The 20,016-nt window shown below is 50.0% G+C and overlaps 1 protein-coding gene across 2 annotated transcripts in view; it reads right to left on the bottom strand.

Moving 5' to 3' along the window:
• The window catches only part of Egln1 (egl-9 family hypoxia inducible factor 1), a 37,213-nt gene extending 20,404 nt beyond the window's left edge, over positions 1 to 16,809 (bottom strand). Inside the window, exon 1 of one of the 2 annotated variants that reach the window (XM_075977680.1) lies at positions 15,730 to 16,809. In XM_075977680.1, coding sequence (XP_075833795.1) covers positions 15,730 to 16,551 — 822 coding nt within the window. In that variant the 5' untranslated portion in view covers positions 16,552 to 16,809. The remainder of the gene's footprint in view (positions 1 to 15,729) is intronic. The other variant, XM_075977679.1, reaches the window with a different exon arrangement.
• Positions 16,810 to 20,016: the final 3,207 nt, after the last annotated feature.

Consider the following 20,016-nt stretch of genomic DNA (forward strand, 5'->3'; position numbering starts at 1 on the left):
ATTAGCTGGGATTCACCTTGAACTTGATGTGATCCTCCTGCCTCAGCCTGAGCTTTGGGATTACAGCAGCTTCACACTCAAACTGATTCTGGTGTGTGGCTTTTTGGCTTGAAATATCCAACAAGTTGGTTTTTGTTTTGTTTTGTTTTAAATTATTCTATGTCTGCTTCCTCAACTATAAAATGGAAAACAACAACGATAACCTAGGTAGAGAGAACACTGACTAATGCCTGGAACTACAGACACCCTCCATGAATGTCAGCAGCGTGCATACAGAACTGTACACCAATGCAGCGGTTCTACTTGTAGAGTGGTTTCCTAACTAAAACCTACAAATGATTTATTGCACCGAAAGTTAGAAATAACCCAACCACACCTACAACTGAGCTACCCTGACAGCACCCGGTCTCAGCAGAATAACCCATACCCCACAGCAGGACCTCAACAGTGTGGCCTCTATTATTAGCTGGCTTGGGAGTGTCACCCTGCTTTATCGAGAACAACAAGGAATCCTTTTACTGACAGTGGCATCCCACTGCACAGCATGCCGCTTATCTATTGGCTCCGATTTGGGGCGTAATGAATGAAATGCTCCTGGGTTTGCGTGGGTACGTTTTCCCTTCTCTTAGTAGCTACTCAGCAGTGGAATTCCTGGGTCACACCATGAGTTTATATTTAACTTTCTGAGCCACGGCCAACCTATTTTTCCAAAGTGTCTATGCCATTTTGCATTCCTATAACCAATACATACTTGTGGCACCCTACTATGGAGTTGGTGGCTCCACATCCTTGCTATGCTGGGCCCCTCATCCTGGTGCTTGCGTGCTGGCCTCTCTATAAGTGAAGCATCAGAGTAAGGAAGGGAAAAGAGAATAACCAAGTAGAGGAGCTTAAAGACATAAAGAGGACAAACAGGTTAGAGGGATGCTGAGGTTTCTTCTTCCCTAACAATGAGTCAGATGAAAGGCAGGAGCTTATGGATGCCCATGGCTCCAAATTCCTGGTACTCCTGCCTCCAAAGTATGTAACAAATTGCAGGTGATGCCCGGTTTATGGGGCTTTGTTCACGCCAGCCACTGGTGCTTACTCCCTTCCGAGAAACAGCTTTTCAGACGTCTGTTGGGTTTTTCTCTTATGTCTGGGTTTTTAGGGATTTTCTTGTTTTGTTTTGGAGATTTTGTTTGATTTCCTACTTAATGTGTCTGTGTGGGTTTGTGCACTTGAGTGCAGTTGCCCATGGAGGCCAGAAGAGGAGATTAAATCCCACACAGCTGGAGTTGCAGGTCACTGTGAGCCACTGGACAAGAGCTAGGAAGGGAATGGACTTCCTGTGGAGGACCACTCATCCACTCAGCCATTGCTCCAGCCCGTGTACCTAATCTCTGTCAGAAGAAACTCATACAACTCTCACACGCAAATCCCTCACACTGTGTGAATATTTTCTCCCTAATTTGTCTTTTCATGTTCTTAAGGAGATCTTTAAAGGATTCATTTTATGTTTAAGAGTACTTTGCCTGCACATATGCCTCCTCACGCTGAGGAGGTCAGAAGAGGTCACCAGATCACCTAGAACTGAATTTCAGCTGTTTTAAACACTGTGTAGGTGCTAGGAACCAAGCCCAAGTCCTCTGCAAGAATTTCTGAGCCATCTCTTCCATACCTTTCTAGACTGGTATCTTTTAAAAAATATTCATTTCTATTATTTAGATGTCACATGGGATGTGTGTGACATCAGAGACAACTCTCGTGTCTTCTTTATTCTGCTGTGGTGGGCTCTGTAATAATCTGAACTGGAGAGATGGCTCAGTGGTTAAAAGCATTTATTGTTCTTGTAGAGGATCTGAATTCAATTCCTTGCACCTATATGGCAGCTCACAACTGTTACTAACTCCAGTTCCAGTGGATCCAATGCCTTCTCCTGACCTCTGAGGACACCAGGCATGTATGTAGTGTATACATACATGTGAGCAAAACACACACGCACACACACACATCTATATATAAATTTAAATAGAAAAAACTCAATTGGACCAAGCACGGTGGCTCATATCAATCATACCAGCACTTTGGTGGCTGAGGCAGGAGAATTACCACAAATTTGGGCCATGCTGGGCTATATGGTAAGTCAGAGGCCTGCCTGAGCTTTCATGAGACCTCTGTCTGAACATTCATGGACACAGACAGACAGACACACACACACACACACTCCTGCAGCTGTGCATCTACTTCTGAGCTCCTCTTCCAGTTCCACCAATCTGGAAATGTCTTCTTTGACTCATAGTTATTGAAGAATTCCTAGAATTGTCAAGTTCCATCACTGATACTCTGCATGGCCTCAACCCTCTGTGTTTGCTGAGACCTGGGTCACAGCTGGACACATGGTACTCAATGTCCCACTGTTACAAGGAGTGAGCACAGTGTCACCCAGGCCAGGTGACAGGCTGAGATCTATCTGTTCTAACAAGGACTGAGAAATAAACACTAAAGGCTCCTTCTGCCACAAATAGCCATCTGCCCACTGTTCCTTTCTTTTAGTTTTTGCTTCCTATAGTTTAGAGCATGGTAATAAATTTACAATAATAATAATTCCTACAAAGTCACAAAGTAACCTTTCCCCAGGATGTGAAAGATTTCTACAGCTGAAATACACACTTGCAATACCCACACTTTGAAGAAGCAATAGCTCTGAGGACAGAGACTCAGGCCATATTAAATCATACAGTGACTCTTACATACATACCTAATAGCATATATTTGTACAAGAAAAGGACATATATGGACACACAGCCGAACTAAAGAGGCTTTGTGAATGGATAACAGTTTTATCCGGTGTCAATGGGAAAGATATTCCTCCAATGCACAAGTAATCAACAGTGTACAAGCCTGCTGTTTCCACTGTGAAGAACTCAGGAGGATAAACAAGAGAATCGTTCCAAGTTCAAGGCCAGGCTGGGCTGTGTAGTGAGCCCAGACCAGCCTGAGCTACAGGAGACTTCTGTCCCCTGTGCAAAGCCCAACAAAACAACAGAAAAGCAGTCAGGGTTGAAAGTGAGTGCCCCTCCAGGGAGATCTCATCTCTGCATGCCAGCAATTTACACACATGTACACACAATTAAAAAGAATAAATCTTAAAAGAAAAATCAAACAAAAACTTGAACCCACAAGCAATTTCTTAAGTCAAAAGTAACACAGGTTTTTCAAAATACAGGTTTTACTATGAGAATTCCACAATGAGGATGTCAGTCCACAGTCTGATGACAGGCCAGCGGCAGGCGTGACTAGGACAGAGAAGTCATATGGGGGAGGGGAACGTGGCAGCTACCCCTAAGCACCCTCATTAATTTGTGGTCCTCAGGCTGGGGTGACTCACAGTGCCACGCCCGAGCAGGTGAAGACCCTGGAATTGATCCTCAGCAACAAACAAAAGCCAAATTTAAGGAATTGTAGTCTACACAATTTAAAGGCCGGAGAGATGACTCAGTGGTTAAGAGCACTTGCTGCGCTTGCAGAGGACCTGATTTCAGTTCCCTGCACCTACAAGGTGGCTCAAGCTGTAACTCAAGCTCCAAGGGACCTGACGCCCTCTCTGGCCGTCAAGGGCACTAGGCATGTACATAGTGCACAAACATACATACAGGCAAACATTCATAAAATAAAGATAAATCCTTGGTGAAAAATGCTGTCACTGACAAATTACACAGCAATCGAGCCTATGTATTTATCACAGACCAGAGCAGCCCATCTGGGTGAATTCTGAACCCCCCACACTCCAGCTTTCAAATGTCACACCCGTAACAGTCAGTGTCCGCATGCAGTCCTAGTCACTGAAATCCACCGTTGTCAGTAAGATATGTGCTGGATCCCCGATTCACTGCTCTTTGCCAGACTCAGTCAGCAACCGTGACGTAACAGGCTGTGTGATGAGTACACGGTGCCCTTAACCACAGATCAGCTTTCCTCTCACCAGGCCCAGGCCATGTGCCAACTGCCTAAGCAACAACAGATAGGCTTTAGTTAAATAGAAGGCTTTATGTCCGAGTAAAAGACAACCAAGAATCCTGAAGTAGCCCAGTTGGTAAAGTGACTGCCATGCAGGCACGATGACCTAAGTTCATTCCCCAACACCCGCATAAAAAGACGGCTGTGCTTGCACAGGTGGACTCTTGGGCTCACTGGCCAGCCAGACTAGCCTAATTGGCAAGCAAGTTCAGGTCCCGGTGAAGACCCTGTCTTTAACGTGGACAGATCAAACTGCTCTATAGCTAGCAAGCCACTGCCACCCAGGACTAGGAGCCATAACTTGAGAAAATCACACTGAAGACCCAGGCACCTCTCTCAGAGCTCCTTAAGAACAGCGGTTCCTTTACCTTTGTTTGTTAGGTTCATATTGTTCCCAATTCATTAACGGAGCTCCTGGGCCAGTAGCCAGGGGGACCTGCTCCACGCGGAGAGCCAGAGGATTAAACGGGACCCACCAGGGCCTCGGCCCATCACTGGCTTCTGTCAGCAGTCACCTTCCCTTTCCCAGACAATTCCAAGACAAAGAAACTTTTGCAGGGCCGAACATCTTCCACACTGTGCAACACTAAAACACAGTCTCTGGAAACCAGCATCCTTACATGTTATAAAGACCTTTCTACCAAAACATCAAGGGATGCTTGGGAGCCAGCAATCACAGGAACTGCCTTTAACATAAGCAGAACAAAATGACATGAACCCAGGTTTTGTTTCTGTTAGTAAGGGTGACCCAGCTCAGGCACACTTATCTTTAAAAATTCAGACAAATTGTCCTGCAATGCCAGTTACGGGCAGAGTCAAAAGTAAAACATACTTGCACATATGCCATGAGGAGAGAGAAGAGCAAACAGGCAGAGGAAAAGGATAAACGGCCATCCAGTACCCATTCCTAGTAATCAAGTGACGGCATCCTTTGTGGTAAAACTGCGTATCTGGATTCCAAAGCAAGTACTGACCTACTGATGCGCATGCAAAGGTATGCCCTGGTCAGACCCCCCAAGTCACAGCTTCTGTACCGGCATACACAGAGGGCTTTGCTTCTGTGAGGAGACTGTACAAAGCCAACAACTTCTGAAGCCTACATACATGCATAGCTGTGTCTCTCTTAATTCACATGCCTGCCCTCATGGGGAAACCACAACACACAATGTGAAAGACACCCGGAGAAGCAGCTCCATAAGCATGAGTGGGCATGTCTGAAATCCCAGATAGTTGGGAGCTAAGGAAAGAGAGCAGTCTAGGGACTCTGCCTCTTGGGATGTGTCTGTGTGTGATGCCAGATCCTCCGAACCTGGAGTCCCAGGCAGTGTGAGTTGCCATGTGGGTGCTGGGAACTGGACACAGACCCTCTGCAAGAGCAACAGTTGACCACTGGATCATCTCCCCAGCCAAGAAGGGTGAAATATAAGGGTGAATGTTTATCAAAGTCAAACTGAAGTAAATGGCCAACTGGGTCTCTGCCACGCCTGCCTGTCATACATAGCTCTATCAGCTGCTTCTGGAGCCAATTTAACATTGGAATCAAGAACACGTGCCCACAACCACAAGGCTTCCTGACCCTGAGAGAGTCACTTGGTGCCTGGGTTAAGGACATGCCCTCTTTTATTAAATAAACCCTTTTATGAGGACAGAGGGACGCTGGATGCCCTGGAGCTGCATCTGCACAACACGGATGCTGTGCTGAATCACAGCAGATCCTTTGAAGGAACATCAAAACTCCTAAGTGTCTCTCCAGACCTGTAGTAAACGCTTCAGCTGGCCTTGAACATGGCTGAGATGAAGTCTGTGACAGCTCTAAATGCATACCAACACCACAGTGATGCCTGGAGTTTAAAGTTGTGCTCTAGAATATTCCATGCAGCAGCTGAAGGGGATGCTAACTCTGACCACATGCTGGCCACAGGGCCTTCTCTTGTGGATCACCTTGAAGGCCTATGTCCAAGAGGTCACTTTCAACACCACACCTTACAAACTGCTAACTTGGGGACATGGGCATTACCTGCAGATTCTCAGGCACTGGTGGGTGGGGTGAGGCAGCAGGCACATAGGCCACCCCTATGCAGGGGACAGGTCATCAGAACCCTGCCTGGCTCCTATCATAGGGACTGGCACAGAACTTCATTTCATCTTCAAAGCAGACCTTTCTCCCAGTACTTGAGAGTTAAAAATAGTTTAAGGCCAGGCTGGCCTGGGCTATTTTTATCTGGAAAATTAGGGGTCAGGAACAACATAGTAAGCAGAGAGGGGGGCTGACTACAAAAGGAAAGAAGACCCACAGACCAGAGGGGGAAACGGCTCCTATGGATTGAGACAAATTCAGCATGTGGTGCAGGGAGGAGAGGAACAGGCAGGGATAGCCAAGGTCAGTCACTAAGTGCTAGCACGCGTCACACACTGAAAACACAGGTTTGATGGGTTCTGCCCAGGCCAGGGTGACATCACAGGTGCTCTGCACTAAGCCTGGGAGGTCTCAGACTGACCCTGTACTCCCTATGCAATGAGGATGACCCTGACCCTTCCAGAAGTCTCCATCTCCCACGTGCTATGATTCTAGGTGTGCACTAGCACAGTGGACATGAAGGACAGTGTGTGTGTGGTATGTGCATGCATTCGAGTGTGCGCATGGCTGAGCATGCATGTGCAAAGGCCAGAGGAAGTGTCAGGTGCCCTGCTGGATCACCCTCCGTCTTACTGCCTCGAAGAGGGTCTCCTGGCAGTAACCCGAGTAATTCTTCCGTCTCTGCCCCCATAGCAGTAGGTTATAGGTGTATGTGGCCACACTCAGCTTTTTACAGAGGTGCTCAGGAGTCAAACTCAGGTCTTCATGTCTGCACTCTGACCTACTGAGCCATCATCTCTCCGGCCCTGGAGTAGAGCGATTGTTTTTTGTGGTTTTTCCAAAAGATTAGTGGAGATGTGAACTGGTTTGGGATGGGGGAGCACACATGTGTGGAGGAGACTTAGTCCAGACACTAGAGGTGTACGGTCCTGGGGCAGGATCAGAGACGGGATTCACTGGCTGTGCTGGGGAGTGAGGAGCCATGATGAGATGGCATAGTTTTCGCAATCCGTAACAATCAGTTCAAGGAACCAAATCACAACCTCTGAGTATGTCCAACCTGGGGTCCATGGTCACATGTCCCAGGATAGCCTTGCATGCAGCCCGACACTGGTAATAAACTTACTTCAAACTCAACGAGAGGTCTGCCCGGCCCCCAGGCGGGTGCACCCAATTGTGCGGTCCTCAGGCATGAGCTCTGGATAACAACACTGTGTCCTGATATTAAAGATCAGACATTTGCAAATGCACCCAAAGCTTTATGTAAGGTTTTTATAAGCATTGGCAGCCATTTTCATTATCTGTGCGTGTCTATGTTTGTATTCAGGTGTGCATAGGCACATGTGTGTATGCACAGGTCTAAGGCAGGTGTCAGGAGTCCTCCCACCCTATCCTTGAGCGCGGCAACTCTTAGTTAAACCCAGATTCACCTAAACAGCCAGTCTCTCTAGCCAGCCGGCATCCGATCCCGCCTGTGCCTTCTGAAGCTGGGATTACAGGCAGACTACCACATCACATAAAAAGTACGAGGGTCAGGTGGGAATGCCTGTCCCTTTACCTGCAGAGCAAGCGGTTTAACCTCTGTGTCGGGTTGACTTACGATAGGTTGTGCATGGCAAAGAAATCATAAAACAAAACAACAGTACAATACTATATGGGGGATATAAAATGATTAAAATCTCAATTACGGCGCCCAGGAAGAAGTTCAGACCTAACATTCTCTGAGTCAGTGACACAAGCAGATGGGATCACTCACTTGATAAGACAAGGTGCTGTGCCCCCACCCCGTGGCTTCCTGCTGTGAGGGTGTCATCAGTGACAGGAGCTGTCAGGGCCACAGCAGAGCAAGAAGCCAGCTGCAGGACACTGCATCACCTCCGCATGGCAAGAGCTGGGGAAGCCCAGAGGGAAGGAACAACGGAGGCCACAGAGAAGGCAGTGGCAGGCAATGAAATGCTCTTTTCGAAAGGCAGCAGGAGTCAGAAGCGACCAGAAGGGAAAGACACGGGAAAGGGTGAGGCCTTCAGAATTCTCCAGGCAGGCGTGAAGCCGGGTTTGAACGGGAAAATGAAAGTGGTTGAGAGGTGGGTCAGCAGCCTAGGCTGGCCTTGAACTCAGTGTGGCCTTGAGCTCCTCCCGACTGCTGCGCTTACTGACACAAGCCACTATACTCAGTTTATGTGGGGATGGAACCCCTGGCTCTGTGCATGCTCGGCAAGCACTCTGCCAAGTAAGCCACACCAACCAGGAGACTCTTTTAAAACAAGTAAAAACATCGCGACTGACAGAGGGAAGGGAGGCCCTGCCTCTGAAATGCTCCTCTGGACAAACCTCTCCTCGTCTATGGATGGCCGGATGGCCAGCGTTCTGCTCCTGTATGTCCACCCAACTCCAGCTCAGAGCTTTCCCTCCAACAGCTGGGGCCCACACAGGCAGACAAGAGTATCACTCTGTGTGTAGGCAGATGCTATGTAAAATAGAGGTCAGACACAGAGTCCTTTAAACCTATTCCTCCTAGGTCCTGCCCTGCCCCGCCAGTCCTCAGCCCTCTAACACCGGGGCGATCAGTAAGAATCACACTGACTTTGCCGAGCTTTCCGAAAATGCAGGTGGGGTTCTCTCTTCCCTGCACAGTCAGTCAGCCGTCAGTGTGGGACACTGATCTGGGAGTCTGCAGATCCTCCAGATGAAGCCGTGGCTGCTGCTGCAGGTGTGTCTGAAGAGTCCGGGTGCTGGCACGGCACTGTCCAGGTCACACCCACTTCTGAGGTACTGTAGTGCCCCTGAAGTACATAGCAGGAAGGTGATACTTTCCATGGTACAGAATATGGCTAAAACCCTGAGCAATCACGGACAGTAAGAGTTTGAAGCCAGCAAACCCCAGAACCTGTGCTTGCTAAAGCCTGCGGTCACCCTGAGCAAGAGTACAGACCAGAGGAAGAAGGAGGAAGAGTAATGGCAGTACTGACCCAGAACCTCCAGCACTCGGGGGGCTGAGGCCGGAGGAGCTGCTGCTCAAGGCCCCATCTCTATCCAGAAAGAGACTAAATAGGGATAACTGAGGACCATGAATGACGTAACACCACAGGCACACACCCACAGGTGAGCTAGCATTAACTGGCACAGCATAACTCAATTATATTAGCAACAAAATAGGGTGCAGGGGAGGAAGTGCCCCCATGATTAGTTAGGAAGATGGGGGCTTTAGGCTCTTGGAAGCTTCTCTGTGGCCAGGAACCAAGCCTTCTCCACTGTCGGTGAAGAGCAGAACTTGCCAGAGCGAGGTGTAGGGCCAGGGGTCGGTCCTTCTCACACAGGCACTCATGCAGCACCCAGGACATCCCTCATGTGTGGGAACCGGCGAGGTCAAGTTTCAGTCAGGAAATGTGAAATGAAATAAACTGGTAGGGGAAGACTCTGGTGAGGCCTCTGTCAAGTGTTTTGCTTCCTTTTAGAACGCAACAGGCCCCCAGACCTTAGCAAGACTGCTGCCATGTCAGGGGCACCGTTCTGACCTTAAGACCCAGCACACAGACCCCAACACCTGCCACAATGGGGACAAAGCTCTAAATGTACTGACCCTGCACTCTGGCTTCCGAAGTTCCACTCCCTGCTAAACTGAAGCTGACAACCAGGATGTGGTTTTCTGTGTGTGAAACAGAAAGAACTGTAAAGCCCAGAGCTGCGTGATTTGGGAGAATTCCTCGTGCAGCTGCTAGCTGGTAATAAAGACTTGCCTTTTGGCCTTAACGGTGTCTGTGTGGTGATCTTTGGTGGGCTAACCTTGCAAGGAGAATTGGGTGGCCGGATGCACAGCCAAAGACAAGCTGTGAACACAGCACTATAAATGATCCGAACATCATCTGTGCACCCACAGGTGGTTCCAAGTATGGAATGAACAGAAGATGGGGACAAGCTAGGACAAAGCAGTTAGGAGAACAGGTGTGGTGGTAAATGCCTAGCATCCCAGGAAGCAGGACTGGGAGTTCAAAGCCAGTCTGGGCCGCTGAGCAAGTCTGAGGTTAGTCTTCACTACGTGAATGCCTGTCTCAGTGTAGAGTGCTTTCTGGGCATCCTAAGGAAGTTCATTCCCTGAATAAGAAAAGTATCTAAGAATCTGTTAGAACAAAAGACCCAAAGTGAAAAATTAAGTAGAACAACCAAGATGATAACAGCAACTCAAAGACACACCATAAAAAGCACAGTCTTCAAAATCCTGGACGAACAAGAGCCTGGTGGAGGACAGGAAGAGACGGCAGGAAGACAGGTCCGCTAAGGGAGTGGGAAGCCTGCTTCAGGAGACACAGCTCCAGCAGCGACAGGACAGACAGGGTGGAGAAGGACATCAAGCTAGAGCATCAGACTAGCTGAAGTGTTTGGAAGGAGCAAAAATGAAGTCACATGTTCAGTGTCCCCCAGAGATGGCAAAAACAGAGCAAAATCAGTTCCATAGGACACTGTGGACAGAAGAGAGGGCTGAACCTACTTCTGCTGGCTTGTCTAACAGCTCCAGTCCTTCACTGAGCAAGTCCCTTAACCTCTCCAGAACTTGTGTATGTGCACGAAGGTGTGTGAATGTACACCCATGCGTGTGTGTGTGTGTGTGTGTGTGTGTGTGTGTGTGCGTGTGTGTATGCCAGGGGAGTGGTTGGGTCAAAAAAGGACCTAAGCCTCTTTTCTCCAGCTTACAAGAAGTGGAGGGACAGGGAACATGTAATCTCTTAAAGAAAGGGTCAGGGCTAGATCTGAGTCCGAGAGGCCAACCTGCTCTACACAGCAAGGTCTGGGTCAGCTAGGGCTCCATAGTGAGACTCTGTCTCAAATAAACTAAGAAAAGAAAGAATCGGAAAATTGGTGTTTTTTTTTTTACATGGGAAGAGCAATAGCTAAAAGTTCAGCCTACTGCTTTCCAGTACAAGCGCATTGTTACAGATTCCTCACAGCAAGCGCGAGAAGCAGACAGTACTGTCAATACCAACTGAGGCTCACAGATACTAAGCAACTAGCCCAAAACCACAGGTGTCCCAGCAGAACCAGCAGGAACACGAAACCCACATGCTGCCCTTCCTTCCTCAGCTGCACTAAGGTATTTTGTGAAACATGGTATCACTGTGGTCCTGGCTGGCCTAAAACTCCCTATACAGACCAAGATGGTCTCAAACTCACTGAAATCCTCCTGCCTTTGCCTCCCGAGTGCTGGATTTAAAGGTGTGCACCATCATACCTGACTCCACAGTGACCTCCTAACCTCTTTAAGGACCATCCCCTATGGGACCATCCCCAGGGACCAGCTGATGTGGCTATCAACCGCTGGCAGACTGCTCGCTCCCACGTCTATGTCCAAGGACAGCAGTTCTCAACCTGGGGTCCCACATCAGATATCCTGCCTACCAGATATTTACGATCATAACAGTAGCAAAATTACGGTTATGAAGTAGCAACGAAATAACCTCATGGCTGGGGGGAGGGGTCACAGTGTTAAAGGGTCGCAGACTGGGAAGGTTGAGAATCGCTGTTCCAGAGAAGGAAAAGCCAAAGCAGGGAGGGATGGACACTGTCTGGTTGTTCTTTTAGGCTTACAAATAGGAGACTGACGTCTCACAGGTCAGTGCAGCACAGCACAGGCCTGCCTTTGCCTCTCACTGCAGGGTTTCATCATCTAAGAGGATTGCGCCTAACTCTGGGGTCGCTGCAATAAAGCAGCAGGATCGCCCTCATCCTATTCTCTGCTCTAAAAGCCTCCCAGAACTGCCTAATTAACGGCAGCACCCGAAGAATCTGAGCAGTAGAAGGTACTTGTTCCTCTCATCCTATTATTCTTCCCCTCTCTCTCCCCTTGCAGTGCTGAAGTTGGAGCTGGCTGCCTTCCGCAAGCCAGGCAGGTGCACCAGCCCTGATCTGTATCCCCCACGGCTCTTCTTTATATATGTTCTTAAATGAATGTGGGAAATTTGGAATTAAATTTAAATATATCACACACATTTCAATTCTAGCAATTCTACTTTTTAGTGGTTCATTTTTATGTTTTCTCAGACACAGGTATCTCTATGCAACCCAGGCTAGTCTCAGGCTCACTATTCTCCTGCCTCAGCCCTTTTTTTCCTTTTCGAGACAAGGTCTCACTCTGTAGCTCTGGCTGGCCTTGAGCTCACAGAGATCCACCAGTCTCTGCCTTCCAAGTGCCAGGATTTAAGACCTGCTGTGCCCCGACACCTGGTGCCGCAATAATCTCAATGAGGACCATTTTCCTCCAGAGAAACGGCAGCAGGTGAGCACGGTGCTCCCGCGGGTCCCATTCCTCTCCACCACTTCTCTCTACCCCCCAGTGAAAGCGCCTGTGGCTCCCGATAGTGCTCACACACTGCCTGTACAAGGGGAAGACTGTGGCTCCTAGCTGCTGACGTCACCGTGAGCTTTCCTGATGGAAGGAAGGATGTAAGAAAGGGTAAGAGGTTAAAGGGAAGCTTAAGGGCAAGAGAAGGGTGAGGATCCCAGAGAGAGGAGAGGAGAGGAGAGCTGGGTGACATCAGTGGCAACAATCACGTTTCTGGTTTTCTCCTGGATTACTTCATCTTCCCTTGGGGGTTCCTCTTTTCAGGAGGGTGGGTAAGCAGTGGCCAGATGCGCATGTCTGAGGCAAACACTGGGGAAGCCAACTTGGCAAGTCTCACAACTTTATGTCCACGTCCTGACATACATGTAGATTCTGTAAGTGACAGAGAACTCGGAGCTTAAGTGGAAGACCCGACTTAAAGCCTGGTATCTGGGAGTTGGAGAGATGGCTCGGTGACTAAGAGGGCTCACTGGCTGCTCTTCTAGAAGACCCGGGCTCAATTTCCAGCACCAACACAGTGGACAACAGTCATCGGTAATTCCACTCCCAAGGGTCCAACGCCCTCTTCTGGCGTGCATTGGGCACCAAATGTTTGCAGCGCATAGACAAACATGCAGACAGGCAAAACACTCATACACATAATTTTTTTTCTTTTTTAAAAATCAGTTATCTTACAGAACTTCCAGTGAGAGAAGTGTATCTGTGACCTCGTTCTTCTAACATAGAGGTGGGGACCAGGCACTAACAGGTGCTACCGCTTCAAAAGCCAAAGTGAGAAACACACACTGGAAGCAAGCTCAACACCACTCTCACCGCATAAATACAAAGATATTCCCGAAAGCAATCAAACATTACAGCCTCATTCTGACCACCCCTAAGAGCATGACTCAGTGGTAAACACACAGCCGCTTTGAAGCGTATGAAGCAAAACAACAGAAATGTCTATCAGAACTGAAGTTCACATAGCCAGACCCTTACCATCAACAACAGAAATGTCTACCAGAACTGAATTCCAGTCATACACTCAGTGAGGAAAAACACAGTCTCACCTGGTGTCTCCCTACATCTAGTACGGCAGGAAAAACAGGCTCCAAGTCTGGCTTGAGAGTGGTGGGCCCTGGCCTAGTATGAGCCGACCCTTACCCCAGATTAGGTCAGGGATGCTACTCCTTGCCCAGCACTGCTCTGTGACAGGATCTGTGCAGAGCCCAGTCTGCAGCCTGTTTGCTGACTATTTGGGAGTAGCGTGTAATTGGTGTCCTTGTGCTCAAAAGCAGTACCTTTTAAAAAGAAATACTTAAATTACAGGTTCAAACATGATTACCCATAATTTTTCAGCCAATAAGTTCAATAAGTTCATCACTCCAAGTGATGGCTCGGCAGGTACAGTACTTGCGCCAAGTCTGATATTGTAAGTTTTATCCCTAGGACCCACTTGGTAGAGAATCAATTCTAGAAAGCTGTCCTCTAGCCTGCACCACACACGCACGCACAATAAGTAGTAGATGTAATTTTTAAAATGTGAGGTTCCATGAAAGGAAGTCCTTCAGATCATTTACAGACCCTGAAATCTCATCCCTGAAATAAAGAGTTAGCTCAAATTCAGAGTGCAAACCCAGCCTTCTGCTACGAGGCTAGTCCTTGCTCCCGTGATAAGACCTCCAGTCAAGTGACTTAAATTAGCACTGTTTCCTTCGGCTACTTCAATCCCTGAGGAAAGAGGGTGTCTATGTCCTAACAGCTTCCCAAGACGGCCACTGCCCCCAGAGCCAGGCTGTCTGTTGGCTCTTCCCTAAGAGCAGGAGGAAGGGCAGCAGGAGGGAAGAGGCTCGCTGCTACCTCAACTAAGGAAAGCTGGTCCAGACAGACAGAGGAAACCACCTTCCTTGCGCCTCTCACTCAAACTTATTCCAGACTGTTCCCCCCACAGTAGCTCTTTCTTGGAGAGACGGGGACATTCAGATGTGACCCAGGACAGCCTTTCTTTTTAAAAATAAATGAAAATCTCACAAGAAGCCCAGACCGAGTTCTAATCAGACTTCCATGCCCTTCCCAGCTTTATTTGATTGTACTCTCGGAGACAGATCTCAGTACCCCAGGCTGACCTCAACCTTGTGATCTTTCTGCCTTTAGCTCCAGAGAACTGGGATCACTGAAGTACGGGCACGGCTTACATGTTGCCGGGGACCAAACTCGGGGTTTTCTGCATGCAGGACTAGCGCTCTATCGACTGAATGAAACTTAATCTTCAGCAACTTTTTTCTTGCGCTCTCACGTGATATGAAGACAGGTGCCCCCATCCAGTACTGACCTGGAAAGCTGGTAACCAGCCTGTTCCTTACAGCCACTGTTATTTTCCCCTCCCATACACGCTCGGTCTGACAGTCCCATACGGCTGTCAACATAGTTCAAAACCTGCACAAGAACTAACTACTGGGAAGGGCCTGTGTGTAGAAACTGTGTGTCAGAGCTTTCCAAAACTTCTCAAAACTCAACCTGACTGTCCTGCGAGGATGGACCAGGTTGGCCCTGGGGAGTGAATCAAAGAAAAGCTTCAGATGTGGGAAGGAAAAGTGGAGGAGAGCTGCTGTCTGCCACAGGAGGGAGGGAGGAGCAGCCTGGAAGGAACTGCCACAGTAAGAGGAATAAAATTAAAAAAAAATAAAAATAAAAAACAAATCCCACCAAACCTAAGATTAAAAGAAGCCCTCCGACTTCCAATCCAGTATGGGTTTTGTTAAAAAAAAAAAAAAACCAGGAAGCCACAAAAACAGCTCTTTTTCAACAGAAGGATCACATTAACAAAGCGAATAGAGGAGACCTGTGCTCTGAGCGTAACCTACCTACTATGAGCCCTGGGAACGGAAACACCTCTTTCCTGGTTTGGTAGTGGGTTTCAAAACAGTAGGGACAGCCAGCAAGATAAAGCTACAAAAGGGGAGGGGGAGCAGGCCGCCAAGCTTTTCCTGAATACAGGGAGTCTTCCGACCACAGGCTTTTAAATGGGCCTTTCTGGGGGCGGCTGACAAGGCTCCCAGCTAAACACACACGGTATCCGGCTCTCAATGAGAGCCGGGTGCGCGCTGAAAACCGCGGGGCTTTCAACTAGCTTGGATACCGGGGCAAGATGCACCACCCAGACCCGCTGTAGCCGGTATCCCAGTGGCCCTCAGGAGTGGCCAGGGCTCCAGCGGGGTCTGCACTAGGGCTAAGAGGGACAAAAGCAACCACGCTAAGGCAGAGCGCCAGCCCCAAGTCTGCGAGGGCCTAGGGGTGGTCCTCACAGACCCTCCTTCGGGCGTCAGCCCCAGCCACTTACTTTCGTTCGGCCGTTTATCCTGTAGTTGCCCAGCTTCCCGCTGCAGTGGCGGATCAGGTCGTCCATGCTGCTCATGAGCAGGCCGATGGTCTCGCAGCCGGGCTCCTTGCCCTCGATCCAGGTTATCTGGTCCCCCCGGATGTCCTTGGAAGAGTCACTCTTCTGGCTGACCAGTTGCCCGTCCGTGAACTTGCCGGTGTCGTGTAGGGCGCGCACCTCGTCGCCGATCTGCTGCCCGGTCTCCCTGCCCAGGAAGTCGTCCACCACACAGATGCCGTGCTTGTTCATGCACGGCACGATGTACTCCAGCGCCAGCTTCAGCGCGGGCAGGGGTTTGGTCTGCCCGTTGGGCCGCAGCCCACCGCTGGGACTCAGCGCCTCCCCGGGGCCGCCGCCTGCTGGGCACAGAATGGCACGCTCCGGGCCCGGAGACCTGCTAGCCGGAGGATCCTCGGAGTTGGGCTCTGCCGGGCCGGGGCCACTCCGGGCCTGTGCCGAGTCCTCGGGGCCCGGTGTGCGCGAGGCCGCCGCGCGGTCCCCGCGCCGGGCCGTCCCGCCGGCGCGCGCGGCTCCGGGGGCCCCACCGGGCGGGGACGCGACGCGGGGCTGCGCCGGCGCGGGCTGCGCGCTGGGGGCCTCGCCGCCGTGGCACACGAGCTTGTGCTTCTTCCAGTCCTGGCGCTGGTGTTCCTTACAGCAGTAGAAGGAGTTGCGGCAGCGGCCACAGCGCAGCAGGTTCTCCATCTTCCCGCACAGCTCGCAGTACTGCCGGTCGCGCTCGCTGGCGCTCAGCACGCCGGGCCCGCCGCTGTCACTGGCCATGGCCGCGTCAGGGCGGGCCGCGGGCCGGGCGCGGGGCGGCGGCGGGGCCGTCGGGGCGCCCGCCCGGGGCCGCCGCCCGCTGCGGGAGGCCGCGCGCGCCCTGGCCTCGCCTGCCTCGCCCGGGGCTGCCTAGCGCCGCATCGCGCCGGGGAGAGCGCGGCCTGCGCGGCGCACGGCGCCCTGGGCGGGCGGGCCCAGCCGGCTGCGTCGGAGCAGGCGGGCAGGGCGCGGGCCTGCGGGCGCCACTCGCTCCGCGCGCGCTGCACGTACACCACGGCCCCGGCGACCCGGCGCGCGGGCGGAGAGGGCGGGGGCCGCGAGCACGCGGCGGGCCGGGCCTAGCGGGCGGGCGCGCCGCTTCCTCCGCCCTCCCCCTCCGCCTCGCGGCTCCGCCCGGGGTGCGCGTCGCCGCCTGAGCGCGCACGCGCGCGCGCGTGCCTCCACCTGCCTGTCGGGGCCCGCGGGCAGCGCTCCGGGGCTGCTGCGCGGTAGCCCTGGCCACCTTGGTATCGCGGAGGAGGAAACGGAAGCTCAGACAGCCCGCTGGGTCGCTCCGAGCTCCGGGCCGGCCGCCGCGCGCTCCCGGTCTGCCGCTCCCCGGAGGCCACGGAGGGCACAACAAAGCCCCCCCTCCCCTTCCCCGGGCAGCCCTCTCAGTAACCGACTCCTGAAACCCCCGGCCAGGTTCTGGTTTTGCTTTGTTTGATTTTGGTTTTCTGGCGTCCTTAAACTCTGAGATTTCTCCCGGTTCCGGTTCGAGACCTCCCGGGTTAAGTAAGGTACTCAGGGCTCGGTTCCAGATCCGCATTCAGGCCTGAAGCTCTCAAGAGCGTTATTACGTGGACGACTCCGTACACGATGTTAAAATCTCGCTTTAGAATCTGCAATAGTATCTGTATTGTGAGGATTAATACGGTCTTTCTTTGTTGTTTTGAGACACAGCCCGGTAGTCCTCAAACGACTGACTCTCCTGCCTCGTCTGCCACAATGGTAAGGTGATAAGCATGGACCAGCTAAGCAGGCTCAGTGTCTTGATTCTGTTTGATTGTCCAGTCTTAGGATTTGAGATGAAAACACTTGTTTGTGTTTGTTTTTATGAAACCTTAAAACCTCCCAGAGCCTGGCGTGGTAGCGAATGCCTTTAATGCCAACACTCAGAGGCAAGAGGATCACTGTGAGTTTGAGGACATTCTGGTCTACATAGTGATTTCCAGGACAGAGAGACCCTTTCTCAAACACACACATACACACACACTTCTCAAACACACGCACGCACGCATGCATGCATATATACATGCAAACACAGCAAATCAGAGACTTTTGTTTCCATCTGTCATTTATAGTAAGAATAAAGAGGCTGTCCTCTAACTAGAACAATGGAGAGGGAGGAGAACTCCGCAAGCTCAGGACCAGCCTACTCTACATGGTGAGTTCACATCAGCCAGGGCTGCAGAGTTGGGCACTGTCACCGCCTCCCAAACAGACAGCAGGACTACCTTAGGCACAAGCATCTATCATGGGATACTCGGCACATATTTGAGTATAGCCATTCAGACAGACAACAAACTAGAATTTGAAATGTCTCCAGGAGAAGGGCTATGTGCATGCCAGGGGAACACAGAAACAGGACTTATTAACTCTGCCCTTTGAATAAAATCCCAAACAAAGCAGCTCAGAAATGTCTAGAAATATAGAGAGGTGTAAAACTAGGCATGGTCGCATAAACCTGTAATGCCTAGCCCTTGGGAGATGGAGGTGGGAGTTATCCTTGGCTATACAGGGGCCACACTGGCTACATGAGATACTTAAAAGCAAAAATAAAAAAAAAAAGTTTTGAACTGGGGATGTAATTCAGTGGTAGAGTGCTTGGGTCAATTAAATAAAGTCCTGGGTTCAATACCCGGGACCAAAAGAAAAAAATATTTTTTGAAATGCATAAATTAATGTAAACACAAAAGAGTAAATTGGGAGCATGGGGACCTTAGGGGAGGATTAAAGGGGGAGAGGAGAGGCAGGGAGAGGAGCAGAGAAAAATGTAGAGCTTGATAAATATCAATAAAAAATTAAAAAAAAAAAGAGGGCTGGGTGTGTGGCTCATCTAGCCTGTTGTACATGCCTAGGGCCTGAGTTTGGTCCCTAAGAACTTCTTCTCCCCAAAAGTCAGTAAATACAAGTAGGATCAGAGAGTTCTTAGGCTTCCTTTTGCTAGAGTAGGTAACATTTTAACTGTTGATAAGAGCAGGAATATTCTTAGACGACAACAACAAACTTGGGGTGTTTGTTACAAGTCTTCTAATTTATTTATTTGTAGCTATTAAGGTTGTCCCCATAATCCTACAATTGTATTTTTTTTTTACAGTTTATGTGTTTAGTGTATATATGTAAGTGGGCATATACAATCCACAATGTGTTTCTGGAGGTCAGAGGACAACTTTTAGGAGTAAGGTTCTCTTATCCCATCGTGCCGGTTGGTAGGATCAGACTCAAGTTGTCAATTGTGGCTGCAAGTATCTTATCCTGCTGAGCCGCCAGCCCCGACAGTTTCTTAGATGGTTGCTATTATTGGGTTCCTGCGATGTCGGCTGTTTACCTCTCTATGCAGCCTTCTGTTTTTATCTAATTCTACTTACAGATGTCAGAGTCAGACTCTCGGTTTGACTTATAAGTCAGGCCTGGCTTATGTGTGGCGGCGCCAGCCTGAAGTCTCCATACCTGTGAGGCTGAAAGCATAGGAGTTTCAAGTTCCAGGCCCACAATCTCAAAAGACAAATGTTCCAGAAGAAAGTCTGTTAACTTCGTATTGCAATTAAGCATATAGAATCATAAGTCAGACATATAGTTAATAGGAAGTCAAATATAAAATACTCATTTCAAATATTTCCCCACAGGTCTACCATCACTTCGGCACTAATTCTCATCCAGGGAGGTCTTCCTGAGTAGCATACATGGATGCGGGTTTGGATTTCCATCACCATGGTAGCAGTCAATACAGAAATGTTTTAATTTTTATATGTGTCAAGCAGTTGGGTGTCTGTGGGAAGTAAGAAGTGCTAATAGGCCCACTGGACCTAGGCGAGAGGAATACCTTGGGAGAGTCTCTGCTCTTCAGATGACATTGCCCAACCCATCCAGAGCACTGTGGTGGAAACCCAAGGAAGAATTAAAGGATGACGAGCTGAACCACAGCTGATTGGCTGAGTGTTCAAGGGGGGAGGGGCCGGGGAGGGGGGAGATGTTCCCGTAAGTTAAGCAGAAGCACCTGAGAACTGATGGGAGACACAAAACAAAGAGTGGGCTCCAAGGGGGAGAGAAACCAGGAAGTGATAGTGGCATATATGCCTGTCATACCAGCTGTATAGAAGACTGAGGCAGGAGGATTGAAAATCTAAGTCTTGCTTAAAGAGTGTACCTGGGCTACAGAGCAAGTTCAAGATCAGCCTAGACAACTTGATGAGACCCAGCGGC

Source organism: Microtus pennsylvanicus, chromosome 6 (assembly GCF_037038515.1).
Source record: "Microtus pennsylvanicus isolate mMicPen1 chromosome 6, mMicPen1.hap1, whole genome shotgun sequence".
NCBI classification, from domain to species: Eukaryota; Metazoa; Chordata; class Mammalia; order Rodentia; family Cricetidae; genus Microtus; species Microtus pennsylvanicus.